Source organism: Dromiciops gliroides, chromosome 6 (assembly GCF_019393635.1).
Source record: "Dromiciops gliroides isolate mDroGli1 chromosome 6, mDroGli1.pri, whole genome shotgun sequence".
NCBI lineage: Eukaryota > Metazoa > Chordata > Mammalia > Microbiotheria > Microbiotheriidae > Dromiciops > Dromiciops gliroides.
This window is the reverse complement of record NC_057866.1, coordinates 206,729,792-206,750,375: the sequence shown is the minus strand read 5'-3', so window position 1 is coordinate 206,750,375 and position 20,584 is coordinate 206,729,792. Positions and strand designations below refer to the sequence as shown.

The 20,584-nt window shown below is 39.5% G+C and overlaps 1 protein-coding gene across 7 annotated transcripts in view; it reads right to left on the bottom strand.

Moving 5' to 3' along the window:
• The window catches only part of TENM3 (teneurin transmembrane protein 3), a 1,675,137-nt gene that overhangs the window by 95,723 nt on the left and 1,558,830 nt on the right, over nucleotides 1-20,584 (bottom strand). For all 7 annotated transcript variants that reach the window (XM_043970124.1, XM_043970125.1, XM_043970126.1 and 4 more), the window contains 3 exons: nucleotides 8,679-8,895; nucleotides 7,529-7,648; nucleotides 6,970-7,231 (listed from right to left, as the gene is read on the bottom strand). In XM_043970124.1, coding sequence (XP_043826059.1) covers nucleotides 6,970-7,231; nucleotides 7,529-7,648; nucleotides 8,679-8,895 — 599 coding nt within the window. The remainder of the gene's footprint in view (nucleotides 1-6,969; nucleotides 7,232-7,528; nucleotides 7,649-8,678; nucleotides 8,896-20,584) is intronic.

Here is a 20,584-nt window from a genome sequence, read left to right as displayed (position 1 = left end):
AAGGTAGGATTTGAGGTGAGGCTGGAAGCAAGCCAGGGGAGCTAGGATGGGGAGGTGAGGGGGGAGACCATGCCAGTGAAAATGCCCTCAGTTGGAGATGGAGTGTTGTGTGTGAGAATAGCAAAAAGGCCAGTTGTGCTGGACTGTAGGTAATGTAAAGGGATGTACAGTGTAGGAAAGACTGGAAAGGTATAGGAAGGAGCCAGGAGGGGAAGCCAGAGGATTTTCTGTTTTATCCCGGGGCAATAAGGAGTTGCTGGGGTTTACTGAACAGGAATACAACCTATACTTCAGGAAGACCACTTTGACAGTGGCTAAGAACTGGAAATGGAATGGATGGCCATCAGCTGGGAAATGGCTAAACAAAATGTGGCATATGGATAAAGGGTGGGGATTACTCTGCTATAAAAAGTGATACATCGATATTAGACCCTTGGGAATACATATGAATTGATATGAAGTAAAGTAAGTAGCATTAGAAAAATTATACATAATGGGTACTGACAGTAAAAATGGAAAGAACAGTAAAAATATGATCAATATTAAATGCTGTAAAATTAATATGAACAAACTTGGTTCCAAAGAAATGACATGAAAAGAGACTTCCCTAATTTCTTTGCAGAGGTGGGAAACTATGGGTATGGAACACTGCATACAATACCGGACTTTTCTGATGTCATGGTTAGTTTTGCTGAATCATTTCCGCCCCCCTTTTAAAAGGGATGTAACAAGAGATGTTACAAGGATGTTACAAGGGATGACAGGGAAGGGGGGGGGCGGGGTACCGGGAAAATGGTGATTATATTCAAGAGCCAATTTGTACTAGTTTGTGACAGTTAACTGTTCAGTTTTCGGCCTGAGCGTTTATACCTCAGGAACTGGCAGACTCTACAAATGAGGGCTTGATTTACTGTGTTGTTTATTGTCTAGACTTCAGAAAGCAATGGAGAAAATGTTAATAATGCATATTAAACTTAAAAGTGTGTGTGTCATGATTACATTTTGGAGGGAGGTGGAGTAGGTTGTTAAACATTTACCAGCATGCCACTGGAAGGGTGATATTAAAATTTATATTCTTTTCTAAAAAGAGTATAGCCCAGTTTGGTTGGTTCAAAGGTAGCTCTGGAAAGGATCAAAAAATGCATGATCTGAGTGGTTGAGATCAAGGATACAATCTTTAGTAGTTAAGGAAGAAAACCATGTTTATTGGACTATTTTGTAAAACAAACTTATGGTTTGGGCTTCATTAGGTAACTGACTAAAAATTGTTAGATTGTCCTAGAATCACAACATTTTCAGAATTGGAAGGGACCTTACAGTTCATCTAGTCTAATCATATCTGAAAAAAATACTTTTGAGTTATCCTTAATCTAACCTCTAGAATGAAAACTTCTGGCAAGAGAGAACTTACTACCTCCTGACACAGGCTCATCAGGATCTAATTACCTTTGTCATTCAGTCCTTTCAGTTGTGACCCCATTTGGGGTTTTTCTGGCAAAGATTCTGGAGTAGTTTGCCATTTCAGATGAGGAAACTGAGGCAAACAGTGGTAAGAGATGCCCACACAGCTAGTAAGTGACTGAGGACAGTTTTGAATTCAGTCAGGAAGATGAGTCTTTCTGGTTCCAAGCCCATTGCTCTATCCACTGCACCACCTAACTGTCCCTTTACATCAAGTTCAATTTTCCTCTTTGCATTTTCCACCCATTGCTTCTTGTTCTTTGTTATGGGACCAAGTAGGACATGTCTGATCCTTCTTCCATGGGATATTCCTTCAGGTCCTTCAAAGATGGCTCTTATTGCTCTTGGCTCCAATCTTCTATTTTCCATTCTCACATCATTGACTCAAGTCTTCCCCCATCTTAGCTGTCCTCTGTTGAATCTTCTCCAGCTTATCAGTGTTGTTCTGGAAATGTGGCACCCAGAACTGAACCTGGTACTTTCCATGTAGTTTGGACAAGGCAGGGCCCCAGAAGACTTTCATCTCTGTAGTTCAGGATGCTGTACTCTCAATATAGCTTAAAATTGCGTTAGCTTTCTTAGCTTCCATATCACACGACTGACTCATACTGAGCTCAATATGTGTACCCCAGATGTCTTTTCCCACACTGTTTTGATCATTTATGAACAATTACTTGAAAAGACATACTCTGCATGTGGAATTGTAGTCTGTGGCCAGGCCCTGTAACTAGCAGAATTCTTTAATAGTCTAGCACCTTAACAGAGGTCTGATGGGTCAACACATTGGATTCTATTTTCAATTTTTCACTGATTAGGGTATGATTCTAAAGAAGATAATTCTGGAAAAGAAAACTGAGGCTCAGAGAGCATGACTTGAGCTATCCAGCATCAAAGAGGATTGGCTCTCATCTGGGATTTTTCCTAACCAACCATAAGATGCGTTAATAAATAAGAGAGCATAATGATTAATTAAGAAAAGACAATAGATTATGCAAGTCCGTAATGCTTCTCAGGATGACACTAAAGTCTTTAGGAGATCTGAAGAGAGTTAAAATGATGATTGACTGTACTTTTTAGCAGCAGTCCTCAAAGTGTGGTCCCCTGACCCTGAGGAGGTCTGTGAGGTCCAAACTATTTCCATAATAATACCAAGATGTCTCTTCCTTATTGAAATACTCCTCCCTTTTCCAACTACACATATGTGTAGATTCATATACTTCAAAATAATATATCCTTAATGACTGAATGCAGAAGTATAGTTATAAAAATCCAACTGTCTTCTGTTAAGCTAGATATTAAATAGATTAGCAAAAATGTGTAAGATAATGTCACTCTTCTTAACTTGGGGGAGGAAAATATAGTTGTTTTTAATAAAAATGCATATATTAACATGTTAGGTTTATTATTTCTAAATAGTCTAATTATTATAATTTTAATTTTAATAACATTTAAAGAAAAATTTTTGAAAAAGTTAAGTTTTCATTTCTAATACTGAAAATATTGGTAGACATAACCCATATAAACCAAAACTCTGGGTTCTTCTAATTTTTGAGACTAAATGGGTTCTAAGACCAAATAGTTTGAGAACTATTTGGCATGTGCCAAGATCTCAGTGCTCTCCCACACATGATCAAAATATCTTAGAGAAATCACTCAGAACCTCAAACTGAAAGGAACATTCTAGAAATAAAAAATGGTGACACCACTTTAGGAGAGAATTATACATACTTAATTCAAATTAATTTATGGTCTGTTGTTCAGACTTCTTTCTACATGTGCAATTAATTGTCATTTCTTCACAGTTCTCCTTTTGCTTCTTAGAATTTGTTTTCTTTCTCAGAATCTGACTTTTTCTTATGTGGTCTGGTTTTGTTTCCTTTTGTTCCCCATCTACCTATAGAGGCAACCAAAGGTGTCCTCGTCTTGATATCAGACACTCATTAGTCTGATCTCGGGCAAGTCACTTACCTTCTGATCTGACTTAATTGTAAAATAAATTGTGAATATATTAGAGAGAATAATGATTAATTAAGAGATATCACCTATCTTCCAGGGTTACTGTGAGGATCAGATGAAATCATGTTTGTGAAGCAATTAGCCACAGTGGACAGAACGCTGGGTCTGGAGTCAGGAAGACCTAGCGGTCTGACTCTGGGCAGGTCATTTCACCCTGTTTGCCTCAGTTTTCTTATCTAGAAAATGGCACTCCAGTATCTATGCCAAGAAAATTCCAAATGGGGTCACGAAGGGTCGGGCACAGCTGAACAACCAAAACAACAAAATAGCACTTTAATGCATTGTTCTCTTCCTTTAACTTAAAGAACCCCAGAGTTTAGGATCTGGAAGATCTTAAGGACCATCAATTTCAACCCACTCATTTTACAGAAATGGGAAATGAAGGACCAGAGAGAATTTGTAGACCTAGTACCAGAAAGGATTTCAAAGGTCATCCAGTAAAATCCTTTTATTTTAAACATAAGGAGACTGAACCTATGCAGGTAGTGACCATTGGAGTGGGATTTGAACCTGGATAGTGCTGGGGCTGGAATTGGGAAGACTTAAATTCCCTTTTTTTTTTTTTTGTGGGCAATGAGGGTTAAGTGACTTTCCCAGGGTTGCACAGCTAGTAAGTGTTAAGTGTCTGAGGCTGGATTTGAACTCAGGTCCTTCTGAATCCAGGGCTGGTGCTTTATCCACTGAGCCACCTGGTTGCCCCAAGACTTGAATTCAAATTTGGCTTCAGACACCAGCTGTATGACCCTGAGCAAGGCACTTAACCTCAATTAATTTAGTTTCCTCATCTGTAAAATGAGCTAAAGAAGGAAACGACAAATTACTCCAGTACCTTTGCTAAGAAAACTCCAAATGGGGTCACAATGAACAGCAACCTCTGATTCCAGAGGCATTCGGATTTCCACATTGTCACAGACCAGGGAGTGTCAGAGCTAGCCTCTTGGTCTAGAGCTACTTGCATAAAAAGCAAGTTAATTTGCTGTAAGTTATTCCTGCCCTGTAAACAAAATCATTTCTCGCCAGACCATTGTGACAAAGGTAGTGAAACAAGATGCAAATGTCCCAGCATCATAGGCTTTATACGCGGAAGAGACCTTTACCATCATCTTCTGATTTCCCCTGCTTCTAATTTTCTACATGAGAACCAGAAAGATGAAGGCCGGCCTGAAGAATGGTAATAATGGTTCTGGCAATTCCACTCTGTGGAAGGTGAGATAAACTGAGCTCTCTTCCTGAAGCAAGATCCCAAAGCTTCATCCCCAGCAACATTAGGAGCATGTCACAAATCCTTGGAAATCTCACCCTTCTGCCAGTTTGTTCTAACTTGGCTATTTCTCTGTAGTGGACCACCACCCACCCTCCTGATCACTCAAGGTTGCAATCTCAGAGTCACACTTAGCTCTTCATTCTTTTTTAAATTAATTATCTTTTGGCGGGGCAATGGGGGTTAAGTGACTTGCCCAGGGTCACACAGCTAGTAAGTGTCAAGTGTCTGAGACCAAATTTGAACTCGGGTCCTCCTGAATCCAGGGCCGGTGCCACCTAGCTGCCCCCTAGTTCTTCATTCTTCATCACTCCCCTTGTCCCAAGCATAACCCAATGTGTTCGACCACAATCTTGCCAACCCTCATCCATGCCATCCCTCACATCTCTCCCCTTCAGCTTCTTCTGCTCTCATTACTTCTTGCCTGGACCGTCACAATAGCCTCCCAACAGTCCTCCCGTCTCCCACCTTCAATATTACTGTACAGCTACCGATCCTAAACCACAAATCTGACCATGTCAGCTCCCTGCAATATCATGTCAGGCTTCAGTGACTCCCTACCTGCTCTAGGACAAAATATAGACACCTTGAGTTGGCATCCAACTAGCTCCAGTCTCTCTTACTACTACACTAATCCAACATTACTGTCTTGTATAGACTTTTTGTTTTAGCTAAACTGGTCTACGTGACATTCCCTGTATGTAGCGTACCATCTCCTGCCTCTATGCAAGTCTCAGTTAAAATCCCATCTTCTACAGGAAGCATTTCCCATACCCTCTTAATTTGAGCACCTTCTCTCTTTGAATTATTTCCCATGTTTCCTGTATATAGCTTGTTCACACATACTTGTGATCTCCCCCTTTAGATTGGGAGCTCCTTAAGGGCAGGGCCTGCTGTTTGCCTCTGTGTATCCCCAGCGCTTAGCACAGTGCCTGGCGCATCATAGCAGGCACCTAATATGTGCTCATTGACTGTCAGGCTGCCCCCCCCCCACTCCCAAGAGGTGTGTCTTCCTCATCTCTCTCCTTGCCATCCCTTGTTCTTTTGGAGAGTCATCTCCTATGAGTTCTTTCCTTATCTCCTCAGTTGTTCATATTCTTCCCCCATCCCATCTATGTACTGCTTAGTACAGTGCCTGACATACAGTAAGAGCTTAATAAATGCCCACCGGTTGGTTGATTGCCCTCTGAACATGTTATTTTCCCTCTTTAGAATGGATATTACTTGAGGGCAGACATCATTTATTTTGGTTCCCTGCTCATAGCATACTGCTTGGTCCATAGCAGGTACTTGAAAATGCTTGTCAAATTGCAGACTTGAATTAACTGGTAGCCTGGCTTTCAGGAACTGGCCCCTTCTGTGGAATAGATGTTGTCTGACCCTTCCTGTAGGACCCGTAGGGGTTGATATCTCTAGAATGAGGAAGGTTTATTAAATACAAAAAGATCAGAATAGGCCCGATTACCCATTATTGTGCCTTCTGATCCATATTTCCTTGGCTACCTTTCTCTGTGATATTGGCCAACATTGAGGTTATCCTGGCTTGAGCAAGTGTGTGTGTGTGTGTGTGTGTGTGTGTGTGTGTGTGTGTGTTTGTTGGTAAAAAGGCTTCAGAGTGCTCTTTTACTCTGGAAACCACGAATTCCTAACCCTTGCCATTTACAAATAAGGCAATTTTATTGTGCCCAGCTCCAGCCCTCAAGAACTAAAAGTGTTTTTAGTGAAAAACATATGGAAAGGAAAAATAATAAATGCATCTTCCAAGCAGCATAAGGCCTAGTTAAAAAACAAATAACATAGTACCTCTATCCTTAAAAAATACCATCTTGACTTGCTGTACAGAGCATGAATGATTATTTCAAGCTAAGAAGAAACATCAGGTATTGGATTTTTTTTTTAGGAACAAAGGATGATGTTTTTGTTTCAAGAGCAATCTTGGTCAAGACAATTTCCTCCATTATGTTAACTGTGAGATGGTTGGTAATTAAATAGCATATACCTATATAAATAGGCCAAAAAGCCATTCCATTTAGGAGTATCATTATACATGGAGAGCCTTAATCTTAAAACCCCAACCAAACCCTAAATATCCCTTTGAATTTTTAACACGTCATGTTTAATATCACATTATTAAACCATTTTTACGACTTCACTAGAAATTTGCAAACTCTTTTAGGTCTTTTTGAAAGGCTCATTGTTAGAAGGTGGTTTATTCTGAAGTTCTGTCTTGCCTGTGTCTCAGGAATAATGGGACTGTCTTCAGGAGAAGATCTGAAAAAGGTGGATAAAGGTGATGACACAATGATGGGATCTGGCCTCACAAATCCGCTCAGATCACAGCTGGGAATGTCATTCTCTTCTTTCTTCATGACCAGAGTATCCATCACATAAAAGACATTCCAGGGAATCCACACAGTGTGATACTGAGTGAGGAATGGTGACCGTTCAAATACCAGCGTGAGCGACGCGCCACCATTTGCCACCAAGTCAAACCTAGGAAAAACCCAAATAAACTGAATGAATTTTCCTGACTCAGAATTCTACCATCACACATTTTATCTACCTCCTTGCCCTTAAGCAGCTCTAAAAGAAAAAAAAAAAAGTAACCAACATCAAAAAACGGATCTAATAGTAAATCTTTTCAACATGCTTTCTCCCACAGTTCCCCAAAGTCTCAAAAACTCATTTCTTCTTCGAAGCACTCATAATGAAAACCATTCCAATTGTTACAAGCCTTTCTTTTAAACAAACAGGTTATGTAAATAGAAATGTGTGGTAGCACCAACTTACATTCCATCCTGGCGAGTAATAGTGTATCCATACTCCGGGTAATGAAAAAAGGAGACGTTAACACCAATAAGGGGAGTCCCATCCGCAGTTAGTACTTGGCCTCTAATGACAGATGCAAGGCTGTGGGAAAAGTAAAAGAATTAGAAGGAGCATTTGTTTTCTCAGGCCGACATTACTGTGATTTATAGGTAATGTAACTTAAGGACAGAAAAACACTACCACATGCAATCAATTGCTATTCACAAAATTGGAGTTGAAACACTCCCAAGCCAATGCCCTCTTTTAACTCGGTGTAATTTACATTCTGTAAGTGCCTTCCTGTTTACCCTGTGTTTTAATTTGTTGCAATCTGTTCTTTGGAGAGATATCAAGACCAATAATTTAGTGATGAATTCTTAAAAATTATAAACTCTCTGCTTTTCTTCTATAAGTCATATGTCTGGCACTTACATGAAGAAAAGTATACTTTCCAATTAATTCTGAGGCAATCTGGAAATCTGCAGGGACCAAGGAGTACAAGATTTAAAGGGGCAATAAGGAACATTTGTGCAACAAATTTTAATCAACTGCTGTGCTTAACTGCACTAATGCTGTTAAATTTCTGCAGACCCAGGAGTTCCAGCGTAAATCATCTTCCTTTGCTCAGTGAGACACAAGACACCTGCTTTCACTTATGGGTTTATTTTCAGGTCATTACTGCTCTGTAAAGCACCCGTCAAACAGCTTATGTAATCATACCACCATGCAGTTAGCAGTTCCATTACATTAATTCATAATTTATATTATTTAGTGAGCACGGTTAAAAAAAAAAGGTGCATTTCTTTCTTTCCTTTTGGGCTCTTTTTGTGGCTCCTTCTGATACACTTCCAACTGTGCCAACCCGAATCAACTAGTTAAATAAAGATTTATCGACTCCTTAATGGAATGTCCTGTTAGGTCCCAGGTATAGACCTTGGCAGAGTGCATGAGCTGAGTCACAAATGCTGGAGATGGTTAGTTTGGTGAAGGAAGGACACTCGGGGATCAGGGAAAGATCACATTCATAAAGAGTACAGTCATAAACACTCCCCATGCCATGCAGATCAACCAGAACGGCAGACACAAACAAGGAACGGCATCTTTATATCTTAAAGACAAAACATGAATTAACCTTTTATTGAAAGGACTTTCCCCAGGTATAACATGAGTACTGTCCGGCCCTGTAAGAAAACTAATTCGATCATAAAAAGACTTAGCAGCTTGCTGAGATGGTGACTGTTGGCTTTGGCTGATGATGTCCTGGGGATCAGGGAGTCCGCGACAGTAGGGCTGATTTTGGCAGGAGCTCTGTAAGCAGCAGTCGGGGTCCATACAGTCAATTAATCCATCTGCAGATAGAAATTCAAACCAAATGAGTGAGCCCTCTTTCCAGTGCGTCATTGACAAATACACAGCTGGGGGTCAGAGACAGGAAGGGGAGCATAAGTAAGGAGAGGCGGTGTGATGGTGTCAATGTAGACCTGGACCTGGATGTGTGGAGGACTTGAGTTCATGTGCCACCACTGAGACAGAGAGCTGTGAGACCTTGGGCGAGTCTCCTAACCTCTCAGTGCTCCAGCCTACTGTAAATTGCAGAATGGTTGCCAGTCTACACTTGGGAGTGTTTCCTCACCTGGAACTTCTTATACTAATGAAATTAGTTTGGTGGGGAAAAAAGAGCAGTCTATATAAATTTTATGAGATATAAATGTATTTTTTAAAAACTTGCCTTTCTAGAGAGGTATTCCTGTGGGAACGAAAGTAAATTTGGGGAGTTTAAACATAATCATTTTTTAAAATTCTGTATCATGAAAAAAAATGGGAATATTCCCTTATTTGAACAAATTACTATTAACCGGATGGAAGAATTTAGAGTAGTTGTGATTGCTGGATCAGCAATACTGAATACTATCAAATGTGTGTTAGCTTTTATTTTGGGGGGAGAGGGGAATGCATCTTCAGTTAATAGAGTAAAATTCATCATAATGAACATAATATTTGTTTTAGGCTCTGAGAAAAACTGAGGCAAAAGAGAAGGCATGGTATAGATGGAGTCAATCTGCCTAAATGCATAAAGTAGGTCAATATCATGGGTGGAGTAAGATAAGAGATGACAGAGACTGTGCTCAGCTGTACTGGCCCATGCTGACTTGATGAAGAGATTAACTTATATCTCTGTTTCTTCAAATATATTTTAGTACTTAAGAAAGACTTTATGATCCTGGGACTTTTTTCATATCACTGACAGAACAAATGAGAAGTTGCTGCTTGTCGCCTTAATTTCTGAAAAAACTCATATGCACAAAAATGTGGGAGTTGAAATAATTGATAAACAGATTTTGTTAAGTTTCAACTTGTTCTGATCAATGGGAGCTAATTTGTAAGCACATGCATCTTCCATTCACCTTTGGGTATTTAAGCTGAATGTGTTTCTGTATGTACTATGTGTCATATTAGATCTATCCCTTTTTGAAACAATAACAGATGTGTTCTCAAGGGACTGAAAATATATATGCATATATGTATATATATAAACACACATATTTGGGGATATATCCCCAAATAATAACAGATAAAAGATCATTTTGAACTTTGAGATCAGTTTTTAAATAGCTCGACTGTCTTAATGCATTTTTACCACTTTGCTTAATCATTTTCCCAATGGGGAAGAAATAGAAAAAGTATAAATGCCTAGAAACATTATATTTGTTGTCAAGCTACAGGAGGAAATAATGCAATAATATTGTATTTTTTCATCAGAGAATACTATAATAATAAGGTTAATGCTTTGTATTTATATTGTGCCACTCTTCCAAGGAGCTAAAAGCACAAAGTGATTCAAAGACATACAGATAAGTGACAAAGACAACTTTTGTCCCATTCACACAATATGATTCCTAGCTTTAGAAAGTGAGGGGTTGAAAGATACACTTTCATGTGGCAAATCATGATTAAGTGTTTAGAGATTGCACAAAGAATCTTTAAAATATATCCTATAGTTTATTTCTTTTATGAATTCTTTCCCCTTTTTTGGAGTTGTTTGGAGAGAGAGAGAGAGAGAGAGAGAGAGAGAGAGAGAGAGAGAGAGAGAGAGAGAGAGAGAGAGGGAATAAAATGTCCATACTTTTTGACCTATAGATTCCATTACTAGATATATACCCTAAGGAAGTCATTGATAAGAAGAAAGTTCCCAGCCTTTTTTGTGGAAATAAAGAACTGGAAACTGATTGGAGAACTAAGGATTTTGGGGTATATGAACGTAATAGAATTTTTCTGTGGTATAACAAACAATGAATGTGATGAATACAGAGAAACATAGAAGGATTGACATGAACTGATGTAGATTTTTTAACAAACAGAACCAAGAAATATATATACAGTAACTATAACAATGTTCATAGAAAAAAAAACCCATCATAAAACATTAGAAAGTGAATAGTGCTGAATTACAAAAAAACAAGAATGATCCCAAAGAAGGGATATGAGGGGACACCTCCCCTGACTCCTTTGTAGAAGTGGGAGGACCATGGGTATGAAACATTGAATATATTTTCATACTTTTTTTGATCTGCAGATTGATTTTATTGATTGTTTTCTTCTTTTTTCTTTAAAAATATTCCTTTTGATATGTGATAGCTCTGGGAGGGGCAAATTAGAAGAAATTTAGGCAGTGTAAAATTGAGAGAAAATTTATTTTTAAAAAAATTTTTTCCATGAGAACTAGGATTGCTGTTTATTTACTACATTAAGGTTTTCAGTGGAATGAAAGAAAAGCAATATCTGAGATGTCTATCAGCTTTTATCCCACCATGTTCACTGCCTACCAAGAGTGACAATTCATTGAACAAAGGAATTTCAAATTTGATCTGTTTCACCTCTCCAAGACTTTCTCAAAAACCAACATTTGGTGTCTTAGGGGTTAAATGTCTCCTTCCCCCCTCCCCCTATGGCATACTCCCTTAAGGAATATATGGTACAGTTGCCAAAGAGGAATGCTCAAATTTAGTCATTCATCTTTGTTAGTTTATAAAAAGCAAATGTACATCTGGCGTGGAGTCTGCAGGTCATAAAACTGCATGAGATTGACACCTTCTGAACTAATCAGCTGGAAATGCATTTTTACAAGCCTCTCTGCTAACATCAATCAGAGAAAGAATCTCATTTTCAACAGCCAAGATGCAGGGACACACTGTTTGTTATTTTTCTGTGGAGTTTATCAGTAACTTGCCCAAGCGAGTGACGGATGGTTATGAATCTGGCTCCCTATGACTTGAGAAAACATTTTTCATTCTTTGTCTGTACTTATGTAGCTGGTGCTGTCTAGTACAACTAAGCTGATGACGTGCTTGGCCAATATCTAGTGTGGTAAAATCTTGGTGGAGTAGCTCAGAGCTTGGCAAAATCACTGCCATTCTATTTTTGTCTCTGAAAGATTAGGTTGCCTTATATTTATATTGGCTTAGAAACCATACTTAATAGCATCCATTATGAAAAATATCCAGAGAATAAACCCGTTAAAACCCAGTGAATATCAACAATTAAATATTGAGTCTTTTTATTTGAATTTGGATTTTTTAAATAAAAGTGGCACAATCATGTAATACTGATTGTCATTCATATTGACTATAATAATAAAAGAGAACTTTTTTATAGCACATCATGGTTTACAAAGTGCTTTACATGTTATCTCATTTGATTCTCATGACAACTCCAAGAGGTGGCATGTGCTGATAACCGATGAAATCTACTTTTGTTCCATTCACACATTAATTTCATTTCTAGGTTTAAAAAGAGGATGGGAAAAAATGAATCCCTTTCAGTTTATATACTTTCCATTATATCCATTTCATAGATTTGAAAATTAAGACTCAAGAGGCAAAGAACTCAAGGTCAGTAAAGTACTAGTAAAGTACATACCATCTTGAACTCCAAATTCAGCATTTATTCCACTATACTTTAATGCAAACAATTTAAAAAGTTTCCCATCCCTTTATTTAATCTTGAATATTATGGCTTTCCCCCACTGCTACCCATATCATCTTTTTATTTATTTTTTTAAATTTTAAATTAAAAAAAATTGTTTTTACTTTTAGTGAGGCAATTCGGGTTAAGTGACTTGCCCAGGGTCACACAGCTAATAAGTGTTAAGTGTCTGAGGCCGGATTTGAACTCAGGTACTCCTGACTCCAGGGCAGGTGCTCTATCCACTGCACCATCTAGCTGCCCCTTACCCACATCATCTTATCATACATGTTCTTCTTGTCTTATGGTTTCTTATTTTTCCATGAAATCAAGACCTTCGACCTTCCCTTCCAAGAGTCTGTCTTCCCTAGTTCCCACTTACCATTTATCTGAACTCTTTCAATAGCTTTCCAAATGGTCTCCCTGCTTCAGGTCCCTTCCCTTTCAGTCCATCCTTGGCATAGTTATTGAAGTGCTATTTCTAGAGGGCTTGCCACCCAGGCTTATTACATATCACTCTTCTTCACACATCCTACAGATGGGCCAGACTTACTATTCCTCATTTATAATATCCCATCTTTACACAGATTGCCTCCCATGTGTGGAATGCACTGTTTTCCTCACTTTTGCTTTTCTGAATCCTCAGGTTTCTTAAAAGCTCAGTTAAGAAGCACCTACATACATGAGGCCTTTCCTGATCCCTCCCAACTCATTTATATATAGCAATTCCCCTTTCTTCAAATTGTCTAATTTTGACTTTGTATGTATTTTGCATTTCTATATCTACTATATTGTTTCCCCCATAGAAGGTCCTTAGAGAGAAGATAATGTCTTTGTACCCCTGGTGGCTAGCCCAGTGTGGGGTATACAGTAGGGGCTTAACAAATCCTTGTTGTTTGATTTTCCATACTGTCTTCTCTCACTCAGCTGTGCTCCACCTGGGCCTTGTCTGATTACAAATAGAGTACTCCTAACTCCTCTCTTTCTAGGTAATGTTCTATACCTAGAATTCCCTTTGTCCTTCAGCTTGCCAAACTCTTGTCATTCCTTTCCTTTAAGAGACTCCTAGATTCTCACTGCTGTGAAATTTTCCCTGTGTTACTGGATGAGAGGTCATGAATTTCTCTATAATGCACCCTGTCAAAACACCATAGATATAACTAATACCTTAATAGCTCCCATGGTATAGAGGAGACCATGAAAAGGGGGTTTACATGATAGGGGCACTTCTGAAGATAAATGGTCTAATGGAGGGAGGAGAAGGGTAAAAGGAGAGAGATTCTTTGCAAACTCTTGCTTAGGGGCTTGTAATTCAAAACTTATGCCAGGTGTAACCTGCATGAATTCCCTTTCCTTCAACATCTCCAACAATAGGCACTTAACACAGCTCATACATTATTTATTTATGTGTTTGGCTGTATGTGTGTTCTTTATGTCTGTTTTCATCTGAGTTGCCTTAGATGATAAGTTTTTAAGAGTCAGGAGCACTTAAACGGGTACAAGGGGGGTGGCTGTGGAGAGCAAAGATGTCTTGGGCTCCACCAGATTGCCTCATTTTGGTCCCTTTTCTCCTCCCCACATCACCAAGCTCATGAATAGCTTTAGATTGTTAAAGACTTTATCTTTAAAGACCACACAACACAGTTTGTTGTTTCTACTTGGAAATGCTGTGGACCAAATGGAAGGCCGGTAATTCATAGGTTCCCAGAATGTTGGAGCTGGAAGCAACCTTAGGCTCCAGGGACAGATTTTTTTTCCCTCTGAGGATTCTGGAAAATAGAGTTAGCTAATAGAGAGATCATAGTACTGTGAAGAGATGCTTGGGATTGTCAACCCCATTTTTTAATATTATTCCCATAGTATTATGATCCTGTGGAAAGGCAGATAGAAACACCCACTTGATACACAGAATCATGGTAGATGAGTGGGGATGGAGGAAATTATCACATAAGGGGTCTCTTTCCATCTGGTCTCAGTAGAGCTACTTGGGAAGTATAACAGAGATAGAACCTGATGGAAATATTTTTCCCAGGAAAGTTATACTTTGATTGCATAATTTTAAAAAAAGAGCTGCAAAGATATAGCAGATGGAAAAACTTGAGGCTTCAGGGAAGGTATGTGATCTTCCCAAGGGCAAGAAGTGACATAGAGACAAAAAGGATGACTGGAATTCAGGGCTCCTAAATTTCAATCTAAACACCTTTTTGCTAAACTCATTACCTCATATGTATTAAGTAATTGTTATGTGATTACTGACTTGCTGTATGATATCCACTATCAAGTTAAATAAATCTTGATTAAGTAGAATATTCAGAGAATAGTTATTTGAACATTCACTATAACTTGGCATTGTCTCTTTGCATATATGTTTATTAAATAATAGCATATTATAATAATATTTGATAAGCATATTATAATATTCAACAAGCCTATTATGGCATATTGTAATATTTAATAAGCATCCCAATTTATTTAGTAAATGAACAGATTCAATTTCCATTAATAGTGTCTCCTTTAACTTCTTTTAATCACTGATTAGTGTCATTTGTTAGATTACTGTTTTCTATTTCAAATCAATTCCAAATGTACAATTGGGCTTTATTTTGATCATATTGCTGAAGACCAGGGATAAAAATGGACCAGACTTCCACCTTTTATCAACTAGGTCCTTGACAAGTCAGGTAGCTGGTCTATTTGACACTGCTGTGGCAGACCTAGTGCTCAATTTGGAGTTGAAGAACTCTGGGTTTGGATGCCAGCTTTGCCACTTTATCGTCTCTAAGACATCGGGCAATCCTCTTTGCGTTCTCATGATCAGAATCCTGAATACCATGAAATAAAATGGAATTACGTGGTAATCATGAAAATTTGATTTTTGTCAGACAACAATGACTTAATCTGGTTCCTAACTGGGAGATGTGGGCACCGTGACTTCAACACCACAGTAGTCCTTTGATGCTTAAGTAGCAACGAGAATGGTAGCAGTGTTCTTGGAAATTATATTTAATGGGAAACGATTCTGCAAATCCCTGCCGGTTAGATAGAAATGCCAGAGACTCCCATACAATCATCGATAAAATCAAACTGAGCACCAAAAGCGTCCAAGATCTCATGTTTCAGAAGTTGAGATTTTTTGAAAATCTCATTGGGAGACAGCCAGCCCTGATTCTGGGGATGGTGTGTGTGTGTGTGTGTGTGTGTGTGTGTGTGTGTGTGTGTGTGTGTGTATATGTGTGTGTAAGCGTGTAAGCCCTGGGAGTTCCCTAAAACTATCTCCCCACACAAAGTAGGGTGCAACTAGGTCTCTAACATGTTAGAAATGGTCATTTGAAGAAGTGGCTACTGACTCTCCATCCTCAAGTTGTGTTCCTGCATATATAACTACTGTAGTCAAGAGGAAGAGGGGAAGGGAATCAGCATTTATTAAGCATCTACTATGTGCCAGACATTGTACTAATTACTTTACAAATATTATCTCATTTGATCCTACAACCTTGTGAAGAAGGTATTATTATCATTCCCTTTTTTGGGGGGGAGGGCAGTGAGGGTTAAGTGACTTGCCCAGGGTCACACAGCTACTAAGCATCAAGTGTCTGAGGCCGGATTTGAACTCAGGTCCTCCTGAATCCAGGGCCGGTGCTTTATCCACTATGCCACCTAGCTGCCCCCACCATTCCCATTTTACAACTGAGGAAGCAGACAGAGGTTAAGTGACTTGCCCAGGGTACACAGGTGGTTACTTTCTGAAGCTGGATTTGAACTTGGATCTTTCTGTTTCCAAGCCTATGTTTCATTCATTGTGGTTGCCTCTAAAGAACGAGCACTATCTCAGATTTAGGTAGTCTATCTAGAATACTCACTGCAATACTTCATGGATATAGGAATTTTCTGGTGGGGTTATTTTCTCCATGGGTACAGACTGTGACCCACTCCATAACTTAGTGGACTGCTGTGACCCCAAATTCATCATCTAGTAGGATAACTTCTGGTGAGGATGCCCAATGGGCTGAGGAAGGCTGGTCCTTCAATGACTGCCATCTGGTCTGTCACTGGCTTGTGATCGGTGCCTTTCTAACCTGATAAGACCTGCTAGACTTTGCATTTCACTGAGTATTTTTGGGACAACTAGGTCATGCACTAGGCAGAATGCTGAAGTCAGGAAGACCTGAGTTCAAATCTGGCCTTAAACACTTATGATCTGTGTGACCTGGACAAATTTACCTCAGTTTACCTCAGTTCCTCATTTGTAAATTGAGCTAGGGGAGGAAATGGCAAACCAGTCCAGTATCTTTGCCAAGAAAACCCCAAGTGGGGGTTAGGAAGAGTTAGACCTAACTGAAACAACTCAACAACAACAACAAATACTCTTGAGAAGCACCAATATTGAAGCATCAGACTAGGAATTTGAAGGCTATCTAGCACAGTTTTAGTGCAGGCCTAAAGGGCTGATGTTAAATTAAAAATAAAAACCACACATAAATGTTATTAATTAAAATAGTAAAGAATAAATGTTCTGCTCTGAACAGTCAGACAGTGAAGCACTTGGCATAGTGCCTGGCAACTAACGTGTACTTAATAACTGTTTACTGACTGGCTTCCTGACAATGCCACTGACTTACCAGAGTGAACATAATTTTAGTACCTTTAGTCGGAGTGATAGAACCAATCCACTCATGTTCTAGTTTGTTCTGCTGCCATTCAGCTCAAACAAGGTAGCATATGTCCTTTGCAAATGCTGAAGCAGTCCATAAATAGTATTTCCTTCTTAGTAACATAAGACCCACCATAAAAGGAGAGAGTTGGACACAGTAATCTCTAAGGACCCTTCTAACCCTAAATCCAGGTATTCTTGATGAGGAGTGGCAAGTAACTCCTTCACATAAGGCTTACTGGCCTTTTCTTTTATATTTCATCAGTTAAAAAATAGGAGTTACCATAAATACCTCTAAGTGGCATTTAGTTGCAAAAAACATATAATGATAACCTCCATCTTGGACAGGGTCTAGAACAGAGGCGTCAAATAAATATATTATGACCTGTAGCCTGCAATACTCCCTGAACTGTTGAGAAATATTTAACAAAATAAATAAAATAAAAGAGAACACAGATAATGTTACATTTTAAAATTTAAGTCAATACATAGACTGCAATGATCTTTATGTGTGTAGTAACTATTTGAGTTTGACACCACTGCTGTTCAAGCTAATACAAATCCCCCCTAAGTCATGCATCATACTAGTTCGTGATACACGGTCAGTACTTTAAAAATTTTTCACAATATTTCCATGTTATGATTTTAATCTAATTTCTACCCGCTGTTTTTTTTCTTCTGAGTAGTACATTTTTAGTTCCTGAGAATTTAACCTCTCTCTGAGTCACTCTCTGTTGTTGTTCAGTCATGTCTGATTCTACATGACCCCATGGACCCTGTCCATAAGGTTTTCTTGATAAAGATACTGGGGTGGTTTGCCATCTCATTCTCCAATGTGTCCCCAGTTTACAGATGAGGAACTGATGTAGATAGGGGTTAAGTGACTTGACCAGGGTCACACAGCTAGTAAGTGTCTGAAACAGGATTTGAACTCAGATCTGGTGGGTGCTTTATCCACTACACCATCTAATTACACTATGTTAGCTAGTCTCTACTACATTCTCTTCTTGTCTTTGATTCTAACCCTCCAGACTTTGATACCATGATAGAACTGCCTTCTCACACTGGAACTTCCCTCTGCCATGCACGCCTCCTTCTCCCATTGATGAGTTCCTTCTAGGGCCTCTGTTTTGGGGACCAGGCCTGGCTGGCCACGCTTCCATTCCTCTTCCAAATGCACTTTTTTTTTTTTTTTTGGTGAGGCAATTGGGATTAAGTGACTTGCCCAGGGTCACACAGCTAGTAACTGTTAAGTGTCTGAGGCCGGATTTGAACTCAGATCCTTCTGACTCCAGGGCTGGTGCTCTGTCCACTGTGCCACCTAGCTGCCCCCCCCCAATGCACTTCTGACTCTTTGGCCTTCACCTCCACGGTCTCTGTGTGAGTTCCTTTCTTCCCATTCCCTCCCTTGCCTTCTTCCTTTAGAATTTAAGTTTTTTGAGGGGAGGGACTGTCTTTCTCCTTATATTTGTGTGCCTGGCACACAGTAAGTGCTTAATGAATACTTGCTACCTGCCTTCTCTTTGGTGAGATACTCATCCTGCCTCTTCATTTTTTCTCCCATTTCCATTTCACTGGTTTTAGTCCCTGTTCATTGTTATGCTCCCTCCCTTCTTTTACCTATGTGTCTCTTTTTGAGAAAATAATATCTCCCCCCTTTTCTAGACATGAGCAGAATTTCATTCATCTGCCTTTAGAGCATCTCACTCTTCTCTTCTGGGGTTCTCTGTGCTCCACCCTTATAATATCTCCCATCGATCATCTCCTCATTCTGCCTTTCACATCCATTCCATCTGTTTCCCTGCTCCCTTGTTTCTCCTCTTTGCTCCCCCTGATACTTTCTTTATTTTGTCATTCCGTGTTCCATCTGTTTGGTCCTTTAGCTTTCTCTTCTACTCCTCCCTTTCTTTTGTTTCCATTTCTCTCCCCCACCTTTTCTAATTCCCTCATCACATTTCAAATCTCTGATTTTTTTTTTTTTGGCAGCAAATCCTCAAACTAAAAACAGATCAGTGTGGAAATGTTAAGTGAGAAAAAGGATTCACTCTTAACCATGGCAAGCACCTTATGTTGTGCTTATATTGAGTGGGATAACAGAAGTAAATAATGTCCTGTTTCATCTCTCTTTATTTCCCTTTACCTCACTCCTCTCCCTTCCTCCCAACCCAAACTTGCAGAGAAAAAGGTCCTTTGGGTGGAATAGACCAGAAGTGCCTTTTACTCTCCCGGGATATTGGAGCTCCTATCTGAAATGTCCCCATGAATTATGTCCACAATGTTTTGTTTCAAGGGATTGAAACAAATCTCCCCTACTACACTGCAGTTGCCTTATAATCTGGGAATGTGCGGCATGTGACCAGTGACCTCCCAGAATCCGGGGCCTTTTTTTACAATCCTCATCCACCTTGACCTCTTTAGAGCATCTGACGCCATTGGCCACTCCCTCCCTTGGGACACTTCCACTTCCCTTGGCTTTGGAGGTAGTGTCTCCTATCTTGGCTTGACATCTTTCTAACTCTGTATGGGGAGTGGTCTTCAAGGTTCTGTCCTCTTCTGCTTTCTCTAACCACCTGCAATCTTACCCACTTCCAGATGATCACCTCTATGCAGATGACACCCTGATTTTTATTTGACTCCCGTTTGCCTTTTTTTTTCCTCTTTTTTTTTTTTCAGGGCAATGGGGGTTAAGTGACTTGCCCAGGGTCACACAGCTAATAAGTGTCTGAGGCTGGGTTTGAACTCAGGTCTTCCTGAATCCAAGGCTGGTGCCTTATCCACTGCGCCACCTAGCTGCCCCTTATTTGACTCCCTAATGAAGTGCTCGCCATGTGCCAAACACTGAACCAAGTTCTGAAGACATACAGGCCCTGGCTTCATGGGCTCTCATTCTAAGGGGAGAGATGACATGCAGATAAGTAGACGATACGTACAGTGTAGACAGAAAGCATCTTTCAGAGGAAAGGCACCCAGGGCCCAAAGTCAACCTCCGAAGCATATCTTTATATTGTTAAGGGAACGTGTCTTTCCTGCACAGGGAGGGTGTCAGAGGAGGGGGCAAGAAACCCAGCTCTCTAGGTAATGACTGTTGATAATGACTTGCTGGTTAAATCAAAGACCAATGATCTCATTTAACTCTTGATTTAACCTTAAGTGGAAAAGAAAGGAATGGGTGTAATTTGGTTAATGTTTAAATGGTGTCTCCGTCTTATGTTTTCCTAGTCAAAGCCTGAACATACATGACTCAATAAAGGTAATTCTTCTCCAGTTATAGTAGAGATCTTCCATTAATGGTGACTTTGGTTGGCATAGGGACTGGATCTGTGTCAGCAACTTCTAGATGTATTTCTTCTAGATGTGAACCTTTTTTTTTTTTACATTCTTTTTTTTTTTTTTTTTGGTGAGGCAATTGGGGTTAAGTGACTTGC